The sequence below is a fragment of the Schistocerca nitens genome, chromosome 10, assembly GCF_023898315.1.
Source record: "Schistocerca nitens isolate TAMUIC-IGC-003100 chromosome 10, iqSchNite1.1, whole genome shotgun sequence".
Lineage (NCBI taxonomy): Eukaryota > Metazoa > Arthropoda > Insecta > Orthoptera > Acrididae > Schistocerca > Schistocerca nitens.
This window is the reverse complement of record NC_064623.1, coordinates 111,955,788-111,978,892: the sequence shown is the minus strand read 5'-3', so window position 1 is coordinate 111,978,892 and position 23,105 is coordinate 111,955,788. Positions and strand designations below refer to the sequence as shown.

At 38.1% G+C, this 23,105-nt stretch overlaps 1 protein-coding gene across 3 annotated transcripts in view; it reads right to left on the bottom strand.

The window, feature by feature from the left end:
- Window positions 1-22,225, bottom strand: part of LOC126210248 (upstream stimulatory factor 2) — a 48,462-nt gene extending 26,237 nt beyond the window's left edge. The window contains exons 1-3 of one of the 3 annotated variants that reach the window (XM_049939439.1): window positions 21,644-22,225; window positions 21,307-21,512; window positions 12,164-12,319 (exon numbers count right to left, since the gene is read on the bottom strand). In XM_049939439.1, the coding sequence (XP_049795396.1) occupies window positions 12,164-12,319; window positions 21,307-21,512; window positions 21,644-21,666 (385 nt within the window). In that variant the 5' untranslated portion in view covers window positions 21,667-22,225. Of the gene's footprint in view, window positions 1-12,163; window positions 12,320-21,306 lie in introns of all 3 variants that reach the window. The other 2 variants (XM_049939438.1, XM_049939437.1) reach the window with 2 other exon arrangements.
- Between the last annotated feature and the right edge of the window lie 880 nt (window positions 22,226-23,105).

The window sequence follows — 23,105 nt, the reverse complement described above, 5'->3', positions numbered from 1 at the left end:
TTGATGTGGTGGAGCACACAGAGCGAGGTTCGTCCTTAGCATCTTCTTGGCCATCTCTGGAGTTTGTACCACTAGTTTTTTTTTGTTTTTTTTTTGTTTTTTACTTAGAGTAGACTCAGCGTATGCCACTGTCACCATTTCAAGTGTTTTAGAGCACTTGATTCCATTTTTCACAAAAACTTCGATCAAATTCTTTGCTCTATTTTTTATAATTGAAAATCGCCGAGCACACTAAAACATGTCTAACCTTTTTATCTGTCAGAAACAAACGAAGTATGCTGAACACCTTAAACTGTGAACATATTTCCAGGACATGTGTAAAAGAGAGAGAGAGAGAGAGAGAGAGAGAGAGAGAGAGAGAGAGAGAGAGAGAGAGACAGAGAGAGAGAGACAGACAGAGAGAGAGAGAGAGAGACAGAGACAGAGAGAGAGAGAGAGAGAGAGAGAGAGAGAGAGAGAGAAGAAGAAGAAGAATATCGATACTCAAATGTACGTTGCCAGCGCAATTTGAAAAGTCACCTTACTTTTTGAACAGTCCTCTTATGTCACTGGAGTTTCCCTGTGTGTATGGGAAAGTTTTAACTGCAATTTAGTATTGAATTTGAGGGACTTCTCAGTGGAAATGAGCATACAGCATAGTGGGCCAGAAGTTACCCATTTGGGGAAGTTCGGCTGCCGAGGGCAAGTACTTATTGCATTCGATGCCACATTGGGCGACTTGCGCGTTGGAGATGGGGATGAAATAATGATGAGGACAACAAAACACCCAGTCCCTGAGTGGAGAAAATCTCTTGCCCCAGCCGGGAACCAAACCCGGGCTCCTTGGCATGGCTTTCCGCCGCGCAGACACTCAGCTAACAGGGGTGGACAGGGAATTCTCAGTGGCTTCAGTACAAGGCATGGTAGTAGCTAATGGAGGAAGTGTACATTATGTAATGTCATGTCCAGTGCTGAGACTCATTTACAAAGGACCTGAAATCTGAATTACTAACAGATGTAAATCAAATGTGTGCTTTCGGCTGATCAGTAAGTCAACTGATCCATTGTTGATGCGGGATAGCAGCTGGTCAAATATTCAACAAAGAAATTCGCCAAACGGTGGTGCAAATTGAGAAGTTATTTTATTTTCGTTACCTGTTTCGGCAATTTATTATGCCATCCTCAGGCCTCACATGCGCCTCTAAAAAATAATTGACACTGGCATACTGGGGCCATGTGTTCCTGGATGTCATGAATTCTCAGGTGCTGAAGCAGTCAAGTTTTCGAAGAAAGCACTTAATAATTCACAACATACGGAAAGATATGGACCCAGTATGGCAGTATCTACTATTTTTGAGAGGTGCATATGGGGCCTGAAGATGGCATAATGAATTGGCGAAACTGGCAGTGAAAATAAAATAAAAGAAATTCTCAATTTGCACAGCAGTTTGGGGAATTTCTTTGTTAAATAAAGATCAGAAAAGTTGTTGATTCTATTTTTCTGCCTGGTATTTCAACCAATGACCCAGTCATCTACAGGTACTCCATGGGCTCAAACCAGACTGGAGTAAACCTAGCAACACAGCTTGTAGCAAGTGAAAAAGTTGACTGAGCCCGTCATCGAAATATCGGGCAGAAAAATACAATCTATGAATCTGTTGAACACCGAAAAGCTCAACATTAATCAATCATGCCAAGGAAAAGGGTGAGTAGCCACTATCGTTTTCGTAATATTATGGAGATAAAACTCAAACAGAACTCGGACAAACTTAGTCCTCTTACACAAATGTTCCGAACACTGGCATATGTGAAGAATGCAAACATTGTTATCGAAGCATTTTATACTAGTATGCAGCAGGGCAGTAATTATGAATGTATGTTGACAGTATTAATTGAAAACTGTCAGTAAAATTCGGCAGAAATAAATTTATAAAACTGACATTAACTCATTGCACATTTATGAAACAAAAACCGACAGTTCTAGATATGAAGTTAATTATAATTAATTTCATAAAACCCTTTGTTGCCTGTTGCTACTTCTAAGTGCTGTACCATCCCTTTTGATCCTTGTTTATTCTGACTGCACACACATTTCCCACATCCTGGGATAATGGTAGATTTAAGTACATGTTTATCTTGAGTTAGAAATACTTCACTGCCTTTTACATCTTTTTTGCTGTTCAAAAAGAATGTTAGTATTGTCTCTGATGATAACTGAAGATCTGCTTTGAAGATACCATATTTGTTTTGTGTACTGTCACACCACTGTCACCAATTTTTGTGTTTACTAGGATATTTATGAGGAAGATTAGGCCGTATTTTCATCTCGTGCACTTTTTTTGTTAAGGGCAGATGCAGGACAAAGTTCTGAAAAAATTATTCATGCTTTCAGAATAACGTCACAAAGTTTCATAATCTAATTCTGGCTAGAAATACATTTTTTAAAAGTTAGTTTGGGTGTCTGCACCTGCCAGATCCTCTATCTCTATGCTGTGATCCACACCTTCTCTACACTAGAAATTTTTCGTGCATTAATTTTTCATTCAGACAACCGAAACAAATTGCAGACGAGTCTAAAAGGCTGCAAGAAATATTATCTGTGCTTGTTCCTTTGTTTACAACATTTGGGGGGGGGGGGGGGGGGGGGAAGAGAGACAGGGGAAAAAAAAAAAAAAAAAAAAAAAATTGTGTGCTACAAACTTAAAAGTCAGTTTTTAGTTTTACATATATCAACCCGTTTTGCTCAAAATGGCTCGTAAGAGTGGACGCATATTCAAAAAAAATGAGGAAATATCAAATGTCATGTGTACAAGGTACAGGAAATTTAAATAATGTTACGGACGGTGCTCCTAAGTGTGAAAAACAATTTTTGACAAAGTCACCGAGCTCATCAAAGAAGAAAATTAGTGAAGGAATGGAGGATGCTGTGTACAGTGCCGGAGACAAGTCTTCTAGTGGATTTAGATTGACTGACATAAAAATACTTGCATGTGGTAACTGTGGGCCAAAGGACCCTAGACTGTACAACGAATTTGCATTTTTAAGTAATATTCATATTTTGTGTAAAGTTTGTAAATATGGTGTTCAGTTCAAGACTTCTGCTCTTCATGGGAAGATGTTTGAGGTGAATACCAGATTGTGTTATGCCATGAGATGCTTAGGTATAGGCAGAGAAGGCACAAATTTGTTTTGTGGCTTGATAAACATGCCCGATTCAGTGATTACAACAGAACACTCCTCAGTCCTCTTGAAGTTAAGTGCAAGGAGAAGTGGAAACAGCTGCTGAGGAAGCTGTAGATATTAACAATGAAGGAGAAGGACACTGTGTAGTGAAGGCAGATCGGTGTGTCTCTTGTGATGGAACCTGGATGAAGAGGGGCCATACATCACTTCATGGTGTATCACCTGTCATTAGTGTGGATACAGGGTAAATCTTATACTTCAAGTGATGAGCAAATATTGCTCTTGGTGTGACACAAGGAAGGACAGTGATGGCAGTGAAGAAGGAAGGTGGTAGCAGGAACACAAGGAAGTGTACAGAAGGAATTACAGTGGTAAAGTGGTGGACTGGAAGCTGCTGGGATGAAACTAATATTCCGAATGTCAGCTCAACAACACGGTGTTAGGTACGTGAAGTATCTAGGTGATGGATATTCCAGTGCTTTTAAGACTGTTTCAGAGACCAATACTTATGGCTCACAAACAAAAATTTAAAAACTGGAATATGTGAGGCATGTTCAAAAGTGAATGGGAGGTAGACTTCTCAGATTGAAGAATGAAATCAAAGCAAAAAATCAGAGGATGAAAAGCCACTGTGATGTGTTACCACACTGGCAGGTATGGAAATTCACAATTCACAAATACATTACGGAAAACTATCGGGGATAACTTACATATTGTGAAAACAATGTAGCAAGCCATGAGGGCAATGTTCTTTTACAAATTTTCCATGTATGACCTCAACATTCCCTTTGTGACGTATTGTGTTGCAAATATCGTCAGGCAGTAGCAAGTGGAAAGCCATACACCCACAAACATGGTTTGCTGCTTGCTGTTTTAGATCTTACAAAACCAACTTTCAGGTACCTAGCCAATCCCGAACTGCTGAAAAAATGTATACACAGAAAACACGCACACACACAGAAAGCTACAATCACCTTATGTGGATGCATTGTACAAAAATAGTAATTGTGTCCTCAATTGTTGTGAAGATAGCTGCATGTGATGCCCGTCTACTGTTCAGTAGTGGAAATTTAGGTAGGATTAAGTGCCTGCAGAGACTAGGCTTCCATCCAGTGGCATTCACTATGAAGATACTCATAAGCACCAATGAAGTGCTACTGGAAAAGTTCAGTGAGGAGAAGAAAAAATGCAGAAGTTGGCTACCTGCGACTGAGCGTCTTCGCTATATGGTGAGTAGCAATGTTTCTTTTCATAATATTGTTACATTCCAGCCTGGATTTTCCATTGCTTAACTGTTTTAAACTGACTTTTCTCAGGAACTATACCACCTAACATCCTGAAATTTGGCATACTTCTTGAGCGTTACTGAATAATCCCGTGCAGCACTATTCCGTTATCTTTTCTCTGAGAAAAGTTCTTCTTTAAAATTTGGGGAAAAAAATAAGCAATCCTGGATAATAAGGACTGAAGAATTAATTTCAAAGCAACTATGACTTTAAACAAAAATCTGTTCCACACATTTTATTGTCCTCTTATGCAGAAGTAAACTTTGAAATTCTCATTTTATGGAAACAATGATGATGATAAAATTAAAATCATTATAAAATATATGTCGATACGCATTTTCAAACAAAAATTTCACAGAATATCAATCATTATGTTGTACATAATAGTCTCAAGTTTACTATTTTAACTGTAACATTTTTGGAGATCTAAGTACAAGAATGCATTCGGCCCTATGTCTCTACTTATTTAGAAATAAAGTGAAAACCGCGTGGCACTTTACAGTACCACCTGGCCACGTGTGCACTTTTTGTATACACTCTACACAAGCGTAGTTTGTTGCTTTCTTTGAAGTTTTCCACTACATTTTACTAGCTTCGTTGATCTTGTGTACAGGTTTGGCTCCGTTTAGTCTTCGGTTGATTCTCATCACTGGAAATGGTATCTCACAGAAAACCACACATTTTCATGTATCGACAATACTAACAGATGATGAAATTGTTGCAGCTCTTCTTGAAGGTTTGCCACAGTAATTACGTTATGGAAGTAGAGGACGACAAAGATGATGACTGCTGAAGCCAGTGATGCTAGTAACGTTGCAGCTTGAGGTTTGATGCAATTTTTGTAATAGCTTCAGGTTTTGATGCCATTTTTGAAAACGACATGACAAAATATTCACCAATTTTAGAGCAAAATCAGTTTACCTGAAACTGAAGGAAAATGCAAAAAACGAGAGATAAATGATTACTTACATGAATACACTCAAATACGTATAAAGATGCTATAGATCGAAACTGACAGAAGGTGAAGTAAACTAAGATAACTCAATCATATTCTTCAGTGGGAGTTCATATAAACCATACAATCTAATGAAATCTGTATAACATGGGTACAAACTGTTGTGTATTGCAGAGAAGGTCACATTCATGCCTTTCACATATATCGAGGGACAAGTCAATCTGGAGAGGGAATTTGAAAACTATGTTTTAGGAGGAAAGATTGTTTCAAATTTATCAAAGAAACTTTTTTTGGGTTGGGGGGGAGGAGGAGGAGGGGGAGGGGGAGGAGAGAAAAGAAAGAGAGAAAGAGAGAGAGAGAGAGAGAGAGAGAGAGAGAGAGAGAGAGAGAGAGAGAGAGAGAGAGAGAGAGAGAGAGAGACTGTACTTCGTCGACTACTTACTTTGCCCTGCCTCAAGGCTAAAATCAGAGAAAACCTTGGCTTGTGGTGTAATGATGATAAAGAGGAAGGGTTTCACATTGGGCCACTCACTTTCTAAAGAAATGACTGATTATAGAATGTCAACCTCTAACCTCTGAAACTGGGATACTTTTCTGGAAAGTCAACTAAACAATGTGCCTTGTTTCCAATTACCATGGAATAGAAGTAACGTTTATGTGCAGAAAGCAGAAGCACAGCACTAAAATCAACATTCAGTGCTCTTCTGCAGCAAAGGACTAGAATTGTAATACGGGAGTTATGAACCACGCCAGCAGATTTAAATATGCTCATGGGATGGAAAGGAGAACCAAAAAGTATTTGTAAAAGCATATGAACTGTGTTGTGAGCTGTATGGAATGATTCAGCTTCTGGAGTTTAGCAGAAATGTTGCCGAGGACTGCTGGTTAGGACAAATGCAAAGCACACCAGTACCAGGGCTGCAAGGCTGTGTTTACAGAAAACAACAAAAGGGAGAGATCAGTCCCAAAGGATGTAAGATTAGGAAATAGAGAGATCATTTGGTCACTTTTACAGTGAACAGAAGGATATGAGGCATGAATTTCAATCATTGTTCAGTCTAGACAAAATTCAAAATGGTTATTTTATGGAGTATTTTTCAGCTGCAAAGAAAATAAAAATATGTTTACTGAATTCCACTTAGTAATCGTGTAATTGCCATCCTAAATATAACTTAGTTGTAGCCTTAGTACATTCTAATGTATTTTAACTCATTACCAAGGAAAAGGGCTGTACTCAGAACTTTGGTTGGCAAGCCACTGGAGGGCCAGATGATACTTTGAAGCATCAGCTTTGTAAAATGGCGAAAAATTTTTAAAAAAATGTTGACTTGTTTCTACTTTCTACTGTGATCCACAACAAAACTGGAAAATCTGTGTTTTAGACAGTTCAGGCAACAAAGAATTAAGTATTAACAATCCTACAAACATTTGGTGCTCGTCATACACTGTCCAGTTGTATTAATGTGATCATCTGTCTAAAGGCTGAATAACCACATATTTAAAGTCAATCACTACAAGATGTGCAGGAAGAGTGTCAGCGAGTTTCTGGAAGCTATCATTGCCCAATCAAGGTGTCCCACAGATGTTGATTGGGTTTAAATCCAGGGAGTTTGGTGGCCGGGGTAGTATGGTAAAATTCTGCTGTTCTTTGAACCACACATGTACCCTGCGAGCTGTGAGATATGCCGCATTGTCCTGCTGGTAGATATCATGCTGAGGAAAACCTAACAGCATATGTCTATTGATCCACTATGCATCACAGAATGGCAAGATCATCCAGGGAAAGTCCCAAAAACATACTACAGACCATAATGCTCTCTCCTCTGGCCTGGACCCTTCCAACTATCAACAGCCATCTGTCTGATGGAGCATAAAATATGATTCATCTGAAAGGCACCTGCCACCACTCAGTGGAAGTCCAGTTGCGGTATTGGTGCGCAAATTCCAATGTTCATCGCTAGTGAACAGCAGTCGGGATGTGTACATGAACCACGAGCCTGCTGCTGAGGCCTATATGCAGCAACATTTGCTAAACAGTTGTTGACGAGACACTGTTGGTAGCACCTTGGTTCACGTGGGCAGACAGCTGCTCCACAGCTGCATGTCCATTTGCCCATACAGTTACCTGCAGCTATCAGGCCATCTATGGCCTGTGGTGCACCACAGTTTTCTCAGTGCTAGTTTTGGATAGCACCGTTTTGCCATGGGCACACACAAAAGAGAGATTTAAAGCACAGTTCCAAGCACTGTGAGGAACGGGCACTGTGACCAGAGGAAGAAAATCTTTTTCAATTAGGCAGGTAGACACCCTCCACCTCCGCTACGCCCCTTGAGGTCACCCAACCACCAAGTCTGTAGCAATCTTTCTACCTCGTTTGTTTGAAATACAGTTTGCGTGCCTATTATATACTAATAATGGAATATTACAAGTACGGAAGTAAACAGCTCATCATTTCATTCATACATTAAAAAAAAAAGCATGTGATAGCATACATACATCCACACTTTTAAAAATCCTCAGATCACATGGTCTTCAGCAAAGATTAATGCGAATTATCAAACTAATTTCAGCCAACACAAATTCCAATGTAACATTCATATAAGAAATTTCAAAAGCTTTCACAATAAAAGCTAGTATCAGACATGGTGCTGGATTATTCCCATAGCCTTTCAATGCAGCCCTCTATTGCACCATGAAGATTTGACAAAAACAAAACTCACCTAAAATTTAAACTGGAGCAACGTCATCAATAAGAAAAAACTGTGTAGGGTTTGTGTATTACTTAGCTCTCTTCACTGTCAAAATGGAAAAACTTTGTGGCTATATCACCAGTCCATAAAAATATCACCTAAAATAGATGAAAAGTATCCCTCTGGGAAACAGACTGTGCCCAAGAAACCCAGTTTATAAGTAAAGTCTTCATAAGCAATCAAAAACTTAAAATAGTACTCTAGTATAAATATCTTTGAGAGATCATTAAGCACAACTTACATGAGAAAGAACCACAGATAAAAAGAACCAACAAAATGAAAAACGCTCAATTCCAAACAGGGTCACTATATAATAAGAAATATGTATCAACAGACTCGAGATCCAACACTATAAAACCATAAATCTCCTGGAAGCCACTTTACTTGCCACACCCTGTTCCAAATTCAGAATGAAAGAACTGTCCATCTCCTCAAGACTGAAAAAGGACTAACCAGAAGACTCATTAAAAAAAAAAAAAAAAAAAAAAAAAAAAAAAAAAAAAAAAAAAACAACCATGAAGGAATCTTGAGAATCCTCCCCTATGAAACTTCTTATTAAGATATCGGCCTAATAATCAACCAGAATAATGAAGAAGAAAAATCTTTATTTCACATCTTGAACATGTAAGAAAACAGGATGTTGTCACAGTTAGTGACAAGAAATCTTAGACAGAAGGACAATAGATCTGAGGAATTAAGCAAGATCTTAAGGGGAGTTTGCAGGCAAAAATTCGAAAATTTTCACATTTTACAAAACATGCCCTAGAATATTATGTACTCCTTCCTGCTCAAAATAATGCATAAATTATCTGTGTGTAATGTTCAGTAGTATTTTATTTTTAATTTTGAAGTCTTACATGCGTATCTGCGAGATCACCTCACTTTGGACGTGCATCTGTTTATATGTGAATACCTTGGAAACTACATTTTATAGAAGGCTGTGATTTTCATCCCTGACAGAAAACATGTGGCGCTCGATGTCAGTCACACTGCTATTTCGCAGTTGCTTGGAAACTGTTTGTTTGTTTTGTGTGAACAGTGACTTTCGACGTAATCTGGTGCAGTTTGACATAATATAAACATGCCTAGAAGTGCTAGTCTATTCAAGAAATGCAAGTTTGGTGGAAACCAACACACTAGAAGTGTAAAACCGCATGTTGTTCAAGAGTTGGAACCAACAAGCAGTGTAAAATCAAATAACCTTGATATGCCACCAGAAAACAAGGGACATGCGACCTCACACAATGCAAGTAAAATTAACTTACATAAACAATTCGAGGAACTAGGATTACTGCAGGATCATTTAGTACTTCTGGTATGGGCTATGTTTTATGTGATATGAACATTTTAATTCAGATGTGTGATACATTGTGCTGTAATATTTGTGGCAGAAAAGTAATTATTGAAGAGATTTTTCTGCAAGAATAGGGCTGCACTGGCTGTGACAACAAAAAGTAATTTGTAATGTCAAATGAATGCAAGAATAATTTTTATGAGGTAAATATAAGACTTTTCTATGCCATGAGAGCTATCGGAAAAGGTCTTAGTGCAGCTCAGTCTTTCTGTTCGGTTATGAATCCACCACCACCACCTACAAAAATTCAGAGGTATACTGAAGTTAAAAGAAGAAGCTGTTGAATCTGTTACTTACTTGTCAATGAAGGCTGCAACAAATGAAGCTGTTGAAGTAAACAAAGGCAACAATGATACACCAGTTGCGTTTAATGGGACATGGCAAAAGCGTGGTCACACGTTGAAAAACTCAGTTGCCACAATCACAAGTGTAGACACAGGTAAAGTAATTGATTTTGAGGCACAAAACATTGCTATAGCTCCTGTGACAAAAATGGAAAAAATGAACAAGAAAACTGACAGAAAAATTATGAAGGAACTAGTGGAGGAGTGGAAGCTGAAGCCGCAATGAAAATGTTTAGCAGATCACTGCAGGAAAGGGGTGTATGATACACCCAATTACTTGGGGACGGAGATTCTAAGGCATATAAGTGTGTTATTGAAGCAAATCCATATGAAAATATTGGGATAAGGAAATTGGATTGTGTTGGGCATGTGCAAAAGAGGATGGGCACACATCTCAGAAAATTAAAAATCTCTTCACACCACCACACTGTCTGATGGCAAGCCATTTAGAGGTCAGCTGACTGATAAAACAATAGATCAGCTCCAGAAGTAATATGGAATGGCCATCAGAAATATCATAAAGGATACAGAAAGTATGAAAAAGCAGTCTGAGCCACACACTTCCACAAACTTTCAACCTACAGAAAACTGACACATGCACTCTGTCCACCTGGACCTGAATCGTGGTGTAAATTCCGGAAGGCTGAAGTTTCAGGAGTTTCTTTTGAACACAAGAACTCTATTCCTCAAGCTGTTATGGAAGCAATAAAACCAATTTATAGGGACCTAGCACAGCCAGACCACCTCCGAAAGCGTCTACATGGGCAAACACAGAATCCTAATGAATCATTCAACAACATTATCTGGACACAAGTGCCCAAAAATGTTTTTGTAGGGCTCAATACACTAAAATGGGGAGTTAGTGATGCTGTATTGAACATTTAATGATGGAAATATGGGAAGAATACGAGTTCTAAAACACCTTAACATCACTCCAGACTACCACATACTGTAAAGGGCTTGAAGTTATTGGAGAAGATAAGACTCGCCAAGGCACAGCATGCAGCTCAGTTCACCACCAAAGAAGCAAGATCAATCAGAAGACAGAAGCTTTTGGAGAAGGAAGCTCACAACGATGGTGATGATGACTACGCTGCTGGGTGTTTTTGAGACACTTTTAAATTACAAGTCAATTTTTATCACTTTATACTTTAAATGTGATTTTCTCAAAATGACATTTTTCATGCTTTATGTTCCTTTATATCAAAACCTACTTGCGATTGCTATATAAAACTTTGGCACCTATTTCTTTATAATATATTGTACCTACTGAAGCACAACTATAGTAATAACTTGAACAGAAGGCCATCCAGGGCATTATGTTACAATTATTTCTAATAAAAAATAGCATAATGGAAAATACATACATATATCTCTTCTTTTGTACCTCATCTCTTAATTCTGGTACAGCAGACATAAATAACATGGATAAGACAGCTGTAAAATTGTACAGTGTTATCTTCATTGGTTCCAGAGCTAAAGGTACATGAAGTAGTGTAAATTAACTTTGCCCACATAGGCCCTGCGAACTCCCCTTAAAGCAGATGTACTCCAGATAATAGATGCAAAAAAGATAAATTACAAATTCTCAGCAGAAATGACATGTAGGAGGACTACAGAAATTTCAAATAAATTGAGAAAAATACTCTGAGAAAGAACAAAACCGAATGAGCACACTGCGAGAACTGAACAGTACAACCTCCAAAGAAAACCTGAATATGATCAACTGAAGCAGACCAATGTAGCTAATGAAGTTAATAACGTACAGTGTGCACTTTAAATCTCTACATGTTATCTTATATGTAGAATTATGGGCAAAGAGAATGGCTGGCCACCACTTACAAACTAGAGGCAAAATTCCATTCCAACCAACAGACACATTTGAATGCATATAACACTATTTACAGCTTTACGTGACATTGGTTCCTTTCTCTGGATGGAAAGGTCAGTCTGGGAAGATTAGGAAGGAGGGGCAGGTCACCGAGACAGGGATTCACCTGTTGTGGGCATGAAGAGATACAAAGGTGATGAGCGGGCATCAGTTTTCTACTTTTAAATGTAGCCTTTGGCAGCATTGGAATTTTAGCTCCTGAAGAACATTTGCTTTGTCTCTCTCTAATTTTTCAGTTTACCTTCTGTGCAATATGAACTTCTCATATCTATAAATAGGTTTAACTGCTTTGTACTTGTGAGAATTTTTGTCATAGAAGTTGCAGACAGACCATCTTATATAACCTCTTGTTTTTATATAGACTATGTAACTTATGTATCGTGTGATGAAATAACAAATATACCAAGGAACACAACTTACCATTGAGAGGATTCGTCAGCACAGCTTGGATGCCCGGAGTTGCAGGCCCCGCTGTAGCAAACGTTGTGCCATCCCCTGCAGTTGCCACAACCTGTGGCATCTGGTGCTCCGGGCTGTCCCCACCTGTCACCTGGACCACTCTGTACGTAACTGTACCTGCATTAGAAAATTTTCTGCATTACACACCACTCATTATCTGTAATGTTCTGCTTCCATAAAGCGATCTACCCTTTATGAAAATAATGCAGACATCTATGCTGATGTCAAGATATGCCTTTAAATGAAAATTTTGTCACTCATTAAGACATTACACCACAGGCTGAAATACTATAATACAAAAATTAACTTTTGAGCTGAATGAAGATACCTGTTTTAAGTATTTGCCCTTCAATCATTTCCACATAATACAGGACGTTTCAAGAATGTTACTGAAGTATTTACGTACAGGTTTAGGCATAAGGTTTTCCCCCAGTTGCTGGAGGTTATTCCTTAGGTTATTTGGAACAAAAAAATGTAAATACAGTAATGTGATCAGATGCATAATTAAGGAGCTACAAAACATGCCACGGTGTGTGTGTTCACAGGACACACGATCAGTCTTAGGTAGACAATTGCAGCGAGTGGTATGTTTGCATAACAACCATGCGGTTGATACTGCAGTCACTGCTTACTGTTATTGTCTCTTGTGTACAATACACTTTCTGATACTGTACAAGTTTTCATCGCAGGAGTATGGAGAGATGGTATACATTTTGGGCTTCTGTATTGGTAACGCAAAAGCTGCTGTTGCCAAATATCACCATCGGTATCCTAATAGTAAGATTCTGAGTGCCAAAATATTTAGCGGAACATATCAAACATTGCTAGAAACTGGTACCCTTCCCAGAATTCGTATTCACTTCAAATGACATCGTGGCATCCAGAAAGAGGAAAACATTCTTAATTCAGTAGAGCGCAGTCCTCGTTCAAGTACAAGATGCCTAGCTACTCGACTGAACATTTCACAATCAAAGGTATGTAGGATTCTTCATGAGAATGGGCTGTCTCCTTTTCATGTGCAGAAAGTTCACCATTTAGAGCTACATGATTGTGCCAACTGTTTGCACTTTTGTAATTGATTAAATGGAAATCGGCAGCTGTATCGCCTCATTATGTTCAGTGATAATGTAGCCTTTACAAGATATGCCAACAACACGCATGTCTGGGCAGACGAAAATCCCCATGCTACGATAGTATCTCAGTTTCAACGCAGTTTCAGTGTCAACGTCTGGTGAGATGGTGTGTGTGACCAATTACTGGGGCCGTTTATCCTCCCGGGAAATTTAAATGGTCAGATGTACAGTAACTTTTTACAAGAAAACATACTGCTGCTTCTTGAAGATGTTCCCCTGAAAACAAGACACCGCATGTATGTCCAACACGACAGGTCACCTGCACACTTCCGCGATGTGGTAACAGCTTTAATCAGCAATTCCCACATCAATGGATAGGTCACAGGGGCCCCATCAACTGACCAGCCAGATCCCCAGATTTAACATCCCTACATTACTGCATCTGGGGTGGATGAAATACATTGTGTACGAAGTGGAAACATGAGAAGAATTGATACAACGCATTTTCAATGCCGCAATGTCAATAAAGAATGAGTATATGCAATTACGAAATGCTACTACCGTGGTTCACTCCCGTGCGAATCTTTGCCTTCAAATGCAGGTAGGAAATTTTGAACACTTGCTTTAAATCCACTCCATGCATTTTTGATAGTGAAATCTTATAATAAAAGTTTTTTCCTGCCATTTTCCCGAGTTTTTCAATTACTGTAGCTCCTTAATTATGTATCTGATGCCATTACTTTATTTACATTTTTTGTTCCCTGCCGAATGAGAGTCGAGTTCTAAGGCTAACCCACCCCTCTCGGTAACATTCTATAATGGAGGATACACAACAATGGACATTTGTGATACATTAAAGCAGCTATTGACAAACTGCAGCTCTAAGTTGGACTGCAAAATGTGCTCACACAGACAGAACATTTTGATAGAGCACTGTCCATGAAAAGCAGATTTTGGTTCAAGTAGTCTTGATCCATGCATGATTTTTAGCTTACTTGTAGTTTTTAGATGCAAAGGAAATATCTACGCATCTCCTAGATGCTACTATTTATTAATGTTTTGACCTATGAGTGTTTCACAATGCCGCAATGTCAATAAAGAATGAGTATATGCAATTACGAAATGCTACTACCGTGGTTCACTCCCGTGCGAATCTTTGCCTTCAAATGCAGGTAGGAAATTTTGAACACTTGCTTTAAATCCACTCCATGCATTTTTGATAGTGAAATCTATGCCTTTACTGTCCGCTTAGCTACAGAATAATGTTCAGGATAATTTTCTCAATTGATTACAGAAGTCGGTTGTGAGGGAATGTCACAGATCATGTTATGTGGGTAAACTAAAGAGGCTATGGAAGAGAATTGCAATACTTATATTAATGTACTTGTAACAATGATCTTTTGTAAACCACACCTTTCACAAATCCAATATTTACCCCAAATAAAATGTAATACAATATTTATGTACTTCCAAGTAAATAACCCATGCTGCATGGCGGTACAGGTAAATATTCTTGTCAGTAGGTGGACATAAAAAGTTTTTCTGGGTAACGAGCCACAACATGTTCTAATGTAACTGTCACTAAATAGATTTAAAAAAAAAACAGACATTATGGGCATACACACAGTGGTCATCATCAAAGCTGTCCATTGCAGACCAGTTACTAAGTGGATAAAAACTGATTTGCGGGCTTTGTTGTACTGCCCGAAACATTGACTTTACAACATGACATGGCCCTGCACATACAACACTTGTGTTAAACTAAACAACAGTTTGATTAAAACCAAATACCTGAGATAGTAACGATGTAATCACTGCCAAGTCTATATAAATGTTGTAACACTGGTGTGTATAGAATGTGCATAAGCAGTCCTTAACAGCAAATTTAAATTCACACTAAAATAAAATAAAAACAAACATTACTTATCTTTAAGTAGGATCTCAGGCTCATAAAAATGGTTACAAGCATGACTTTTTCCAACAACATTTATGTGGTCTTATTTTTTGCAACAGTAATTTTAATTAATCCAGAATTCTCTGTTAGTTTGAAAAAGTTTCTTATATGTCACACAAATTGTGTGTAAGATGTCTCACTGTTTCATAGAGCAATGGATAGATGTGCTGTATATGAAAATGTTTTTCTGAATTATGGGAATAGAATTAAGCATTGAAATCCTTTTGAATTTGCACGTGACTGAATTATTATTCAGTGATTTCTATAAATTAATGATAACATGGTTAGATTCTTCAACATTGGAAAGAAATCTTCAGACAAATCTGTCTATGAGGGCAAAAGTGAATCAACAGATAAGTTACTGCTACAAGTAACTCTCATTCTCCAGTTCACAAACTGAGTCAACAACAAGAAAGCACATCAAGTTTGACAAAGTAACTATATCAGTGATATGCACTCATGAGCAGTGTCTACATAATTTTTTGAAGTGTGTACAGCAATAACAAAATCAAAGTCACTCTGTTCTATGGATAAAAGACATATGTCTATTTAGGAAGGCAATTAATGTTGTACGACTGTTCAAGGAACGGAAATGGGGTCAGACCACAGTCTAGTAATAAGCATAATGAAAATCTAATTGAGGAAAGAATCTACAATGAAAATCAGACCTGGAAAAATGACCCAATTTGATCAGGAAAATTTAATAGGGACAGAAGAAATACCACAATACAAAGTTGGAGTTTCAATTAGTTTCAAGTGAAATGAGAGAAAAATATATCAGTAATAAGTGTTGCAATAGAATAAAAGAAGTAATCTTCACAGGTACAAGCAATAACCTGAAGAAAGTAAACAAACACAGAAAGAAATTGTTTGATAATTAAGAAAATGAGGTAGCTGAAGACACTGATATGAAATTACGCCGGAAATGATTAAAAGCAAAAGAGAATCCTGAGATAAAACTTGCTTTTCAGCAAACATCACGTCTCAAGAAAAAGGAAGAATACCTAAAACATGAGATTTAATTTATTTACAAATACGTGGCTCAGTCAACAAAATTAGAAGAGGTTCACTTTATAAAACCCATATGATTCAGGACAAGGATTTTGGATACAGAGAAATTTTTGTTTGAGTAATTGGCTTTGGTCAAATACACAGGAAACATACAGCAAATGTTGTAAATAATAAGGAGACTTAAACGTGATGCTACTGGTGATTTTTTTTCAAATGAGCTAAGCTACAGAGCAGTCTGTTACCACAACCATGTTTCCTAGTAAAAAAAAAATGCCCGTTTGTAAGCTTTACCAACCCACAACCAAACTGTCACCTTCCAACGCAACCTTGACCTCGGGCACAGCTACAGATTATTCTGTTGCCACAACCGGATTCTTCTTACTATGACATTTGTTGGCTTTGCCAGCTTACAAAACTGTGAATATATGCACTAAAAGTTGACATGACAGCAGCCATGAACATTATGTCAGAGATCAAAGCCAACGACTCATACCGAACATTCCTCTTGACCAAACGATTGAAATTACTAAACAGAACAAAATTTTATTGAAAAGCAATAAATATTTTAACAATTTGTTTGAATTGTTCTGATTCAGTATTGCCAATTGCAAATTACAGCAGCAGCCTTAATAACGACCAAATACCAAAACCCACACATGGGAGGAGGTGGAAAGCATGAGACATTTAAGAAATGGCACAGCAGTCTTGAAAGATGCCAGCTACCTAGGTACAAAAATACGGAGAGGAAGCAAGGTATAGATGTCTGTTTTGTTTGATACAGGTTATCTGCAGAAGACAACACTAACAGAATAGAAAGAAACAGTAATCGTCCCAACATATAACAAGACAGGGAAGACAACAGAAACTATGGAGAATATCTTACAGTTAACAATTCATTGCTACACGATGTGAAATGATACGCAGTAAATATAATCACGGATTATCAAAATCAACTACTGACAATAATCTACATAATCAGAAAATAGATGAAAAGTATGGAAATGTAAACAAAAAATAAATAACTTGTTTACTGATTTTTATGAAAGCATATCATTCCACTGAAAGACCTGAGTCCAAACAAGGCCCCGGGAGTAGACAACATTCCATTAGAACTACTGATGGCCTTGGGAGAGCCAGTCATGACAAAACTCTACCATCTGGTGAGTAAGATGTATGAGACAGGCGAAATACCCACAGACTTCAAGAAGAATATAATAATTCCAATACCAAAGAAAGCAGGTGTTGACAGATGTGAAAATTACCGAACTATCAGTTTAATAAGTCACAGCTGCAAAATACTAACTCGAATTCTTTACAGACGAATGGAAAAACTGGTAGAAGCGGACCTCGGGGAAGATCAGTTTGGATTCCGTAGAAATGTTGGAACACGTGGGGCAATACTAACCTTACGACTTATCTTACAAGAAAGATTAAGAAAAGGCAAACCTACGTTTCTAGCATTTGTAGACTTAGAGAAAGCTTTTGACAACGTTGACTGGAATACTCTCTTTCACATTCTAAAGGTGGCAGGGGTAAAATACAGGGAGCGAAAGGCTATTTACAATTTGTACAGAAACCAGATGGCAGTTATAAGAGTCGAGGAGCATGAAAGGGAAGCAGTGGTTGGTAAAGGAGTGAGACAGGGTTGTAGCCTCTCCCCGATGTTATTCAATCTGTATATTGAGCAAGTAGTAAAGGAAACAAAAGAAAAATTCGGAGTAGGAATTAAAATCCATGGAGAAGAAATTAAAACTTTGAGGTTCGCCGATGGCATTGTAATTCTGTCAGAGACAGCAAAGGACTTGGAAGAGCAGTTGAACGGAATGGACAGTGTCTTGAAAGGAGGATATAAGATGAACATCAACAAAAGCAAAACGAGGATAATGGAATGTAGTCAAATTAAATCGGGTGATGCTGAGGGGATTAGATTAGGAAATGAGACACTTAAAGTAGTAAAGGAGTTTTGCTATTTAGGGAGTAAAATAACTGACGATGGTCGAAGTACAGAGGATATAAAATGTAGACTGGCAATGGCAAGGAAAGCGTTTCTGAAGAAGAGAAATTTGTTAACATCGAGTATAGATTTAAGTGTCAGGAAGTCGTTTCTGAAAGTATTTGTATGGAGTGTAGCCATGTATGGAAGAGAAACATTGACGATAACCAGTTTGGACAAGAAGAGAATAGAAGCTTTCGAAATGTGGTGCTACAGAAGAATGCTGAAGATAAGGTGGGTAGATCACGTAACTAATGAGGAGGTATTGAATAGGAGTGGGGAGAAGAGAAGTTTGTGGCACAACTTGACTAGAAGAAGGGATCGGTTGGTAGGACATGTTTTGAGGCATCAAGGGATCACAAATTTAGCATTGGAGGGCAGCGTGGAGGGTAAAAATCGTAGAGGGAGACCAAGAGATCAATACACTAAGCAGATTCAGAAGGATGTAGGTTGCAATAGGTACTGGGAGATGAAGAAGCTTGCACAGGATAGAGTAGCATGGAGAGCTGCATCAAACCAGTCTCAGGACTGAAGACCACAACAACAACAACATCATTCCATTCACAGTCAAACATTAGCAACATAATGATGGAATTTGTAATTTTAATTAAACTTATAAATCTTCGTAATATGTACATGGATGATAATATAAGAATGGTTTTGCTAAGTGGAATAAAATCTGACCATTTTAAGAATAAAACTGGACCAAGACAGGGAGATGCTTTGTTCCCTTGTATATTTTGGAGAAAGTTGTTAAGAACTAAACTAGTACTTGCTAGGGCTCTCCAGACAAGGTTAAAGTGTGCAAAGTAAAACAGAGATTAGGAAATACGGAAGCGTCCGATCCCGCCCGTCGTCTTTGACCCATGACGTCACAAATACGGCGGAAACAAAAACACACACACTTTCCACAAGAAGCCTAATGACACTAACGGGACAAGCGCGGGAAATGGGGTGTTTTGGGCGGGGGGCAAACGAAATATAAACAAATTTAGACGCCTTGCGTAGCTACAACGTGGAAGTGAAGACAGCCATGCATGAATACCCACCCACCTCCCCAGGGGTCGTAACCCCTGCAACCCATAGAAGATAAAGATGCTTCAGTAGCTGATTAGTGTTTTTTGTCTTTTTAAAATAAAAATCTCACGGGATAGAACGAACAGATCAGAAAGATAAATATAATAAACTAAAACAGAAATTGGAAGAAACAGATAATTAAAATAAGTAATAAGTGTTTTTAAATTTTAAAAAAATCTCATGAGATAGAACGAACAGATCAGAAAAGTAAATAAAATAAGATAAAACAGAACTGGAGACAGCCACACTCAAACCAAACTCCGCGCCGTCATGACGTCACATACGACAACACCCTTACGTCACGGGTCAAAGCTGACGTGTGGGATCGGACACTTCTGGCGGCCCCAGAGATTATATAATTATTTGTACTCACAAAATGAACCTACAAACTCTGTGTTAGAGTAAATGATGAGAAACAAAATTCTTGAGAGAGAGAGAGATTTAGAGCTGAACAAAGCTTCAGCACTGAACAGTTCAAATTCCTGGGTGCAAAGATAGGTGAACAAATTCAGAGACAAGCTTAAGTGATAATGACAGTGCAAAATATTAATAGAGCCTACTACTCCATACAAAAACTTGTATGTATCTAAACTACTGACAAAGGAAACTATGAAGAAGTTCACTTCACTTTACATCTCACAAGGAGTTCACTATAAACTAGTTTTGTTTTCAAGATCATATTCCACTGACAACAGTTACAACAGCTTAACTGAATAAACGATGGAAAACAAACAACCTGACCATAGTTAAGGGATAAATTGAACTCTGGCAGTTACATAGATTTCTGATGATCAGAGGATGAAGTGGCGTCTTCAGATGTTACCAGTTCCCACACATACATACACGAAACAGCTATTCAGAAAATGTGTGTATCAAGTTTGTTGACAATTGGTCTATTTATTACAACAGAATAACTTATTTTATTTGCTGTTACAGGTTATCTGACAGATAACGCACAATAAAAGTTGTTAACAGCTGCTGCGGAAGATGGCCACGCAAGCAGACGTATTATTTTATTTATATTTCGGAACTCTTTTTTGAATATGAAGAAACCTACACTACCACCTTTTTAATTATCAAAACACTTCCTACACTAAGATCCAATTATTTTAAAACAGGTATAGTTACCATAGCCTACAGAATTGAGTGCAGTTACATTAAACTGTCAACAAAATATAATGCGTACTGTGTATAACACATACTGGAAAGGTGTGAGGCAAGAAGGGGGGGGGGGAGTGAAGAAACCAAACAAAGCCCCCCCTCTTTAGGCTATTACTGTAATCATCTAGTCTTTAATGACAATTGTACTAACATAATACAAAAGGAAACAATGTGTTTGCATCTGCTTACACAACAGGTTTTCACACTGTTCAAAATCTACACAGCACGAGAGGTCCTCAGGATAATTCGCTGAGCGCATAATTATATCTCAATACAGTTAATCACCAGACCAGTCCTAACCTACGAGAGAGAAACGTGGAGTTTAACTAAAACTGACGAATGTTACCAATTTTTAAAAACAGTTTTTTAAAAAGTCTTTGGTCCACACTATGACAATGAATTGCACAACTGGAAATGAAGACAACACAGAAATTCACATGCAATTACAACAACTATAATGAATTCTGAAAGAGTTCAATGGGTAGGCCATCTGATGAGAATGACAAGAGGTGGCATTTGGAGGCAGCCACTAAGATTGGCACGGATCAAATTCAGTATTATCACCTACCAACATTACTCACATCAGCAAGGGAAACATTCTCACACACACACTCGGTAATACTTAAAATTCCCCTGGCATCTGATTAAGATGCAAAAATAAGTAGTATAACAAATTAAATACAACAGAAAATATACTTTAGGCATGATTAATAATGAAGTAACAGCTTTAATATGATGTGTGAACTGAATCCACGAGAGACCGTCTATCAGTGCACATTTCTGCCGGTATCTACTGTTGTAAAACAAGTTTTTATGTCTTTTTACATTAACTCACCTGAATCTGCTGCTCTAAACTGATATTGTACTTCTTCATCACCGGCTTCCAACAGCCCTTGAGTTTGTGCCAGCTCCGCCACTGCACTTTGATCTTCCACAGACCCAAGCGATCCATCCTCTTCGACTATTGTCAAACTCTGTGCAGCTATAATGTCTTTTGAGTCAGTTACACAGTCTTCACTTCCATCACCGTCCTTCTCCTGACTAGTTAAAAAGATGAGGGGAAATCTTTCAGATTCCATTGTATCAGCCATACGCTCACATAACTTACTGCACCATTAACCTAAGAATTCACATTTGAGTCTCAAATTTGTACACGTTTATCGCTATCTTACCGCAAGCGTAACACAGACTTCATAATTTCCGACTCAAGTGATATCTGAAACACAGTATGAAGCTCATGGAGGAAATTACGTAGTACTATCAACAAACAGCTCAGGCAGGCTTATCAGGACTGGCCACCCAACTATTTATGTCAAAACTCATTTTTAAACAACACAAGGTGACCTTCAGCGGGAGATTGAAGATGATAACGCCCAAGATCCATCCTTAGTCTGTCTTATCACTCCCTGTCAATAAACATACCTGTTCTCCAAATCATGATCGAATATATCCATCGTAAACACCTCACAGCAATTTGAATTTGCCAGGAACGTGCCGACTGATCACGGGGCCAAACAACAGGGTCATGTGAGCAGCATGTAATGGCTACCCGCCCTATCGATGTAAGCAACAACAGGAATAAACGTGCTTTCAAGGATTTAACACATTGTAATCATATGCGCATCATTACACATTTCAGGATCTCATTAACTTATATGCTTCTACTTCCATGAACATTCTGCACTTCAACTCATAATTTATCTGTAAATACGATTCGCAGCCGCCCTGACCACTGCAACCACCGTTTGCGCATAAACCTGTCATGGTTACTAGAACTCCTTCAATGTTGGGCCTCAATAAATGTTATAGCAACCCGTGTTGCTGACGATAATCCTTCAAGTGCTTGATGCTACCATAAAATCAAAATTTTGTGACTTTGAACGACTATTTTGCGAATCAGTCGCCAAAACTATAAAGAAAAGAAAGTGCGTGGTACATCAAATTTCATATAACCATGATTTTTTTAAACTTTTGATCATTTAAGAACGTCTATGCGCGTTTTCGAAGTACTGACAAAATTACGGAACAGATTTGCTAACGCAAATGCAGCAAAACTTTTTTTATTATTGATGAACGTATGTTTTTATTGGATGGTGACATAAGATCAATGTTGGTGTAAGTGGTTGATTATAAATTAGGTCAAAAGGCAGAGCTTTTCCTGTTTTTTATCATAAATTTAAGTCTTATGTTTTGGCAGTAGCCTGAAATTAATAAAAACTTAATGAATTATAGATTGCCTTCTAGAGGTTGGCTATCCTGGCGGCATTCCTTCTCGTGTTGCTGGAAGCTAGGCGGTTGTTGAAAACCGCTGTGACCTGTGAATACGCGCGGTGGCTACGTCCCCATAAACTTCGTTTATGATGTTGCCCACGGTTTTTCGTAATTTTTATGTGACTTCATATGATTTAAGAATAAACATATGTTGTTGTGTTCGATCACAAAAACAAGACCGTTAAACCGATATAGACTAGGAAGGAACGAACGGAACATGTCAAAAAATTAAAAAAAAGGGAGTCTTCGCCTGAGTAGTTTGTTTTAAATTATAGAATTTAAGATAACACAAACAACTGCTTTATTTCACAACTGTATATCGCGGTTACGTAGTTCCTTTTGCAGTGTAAATCTACGAAAATA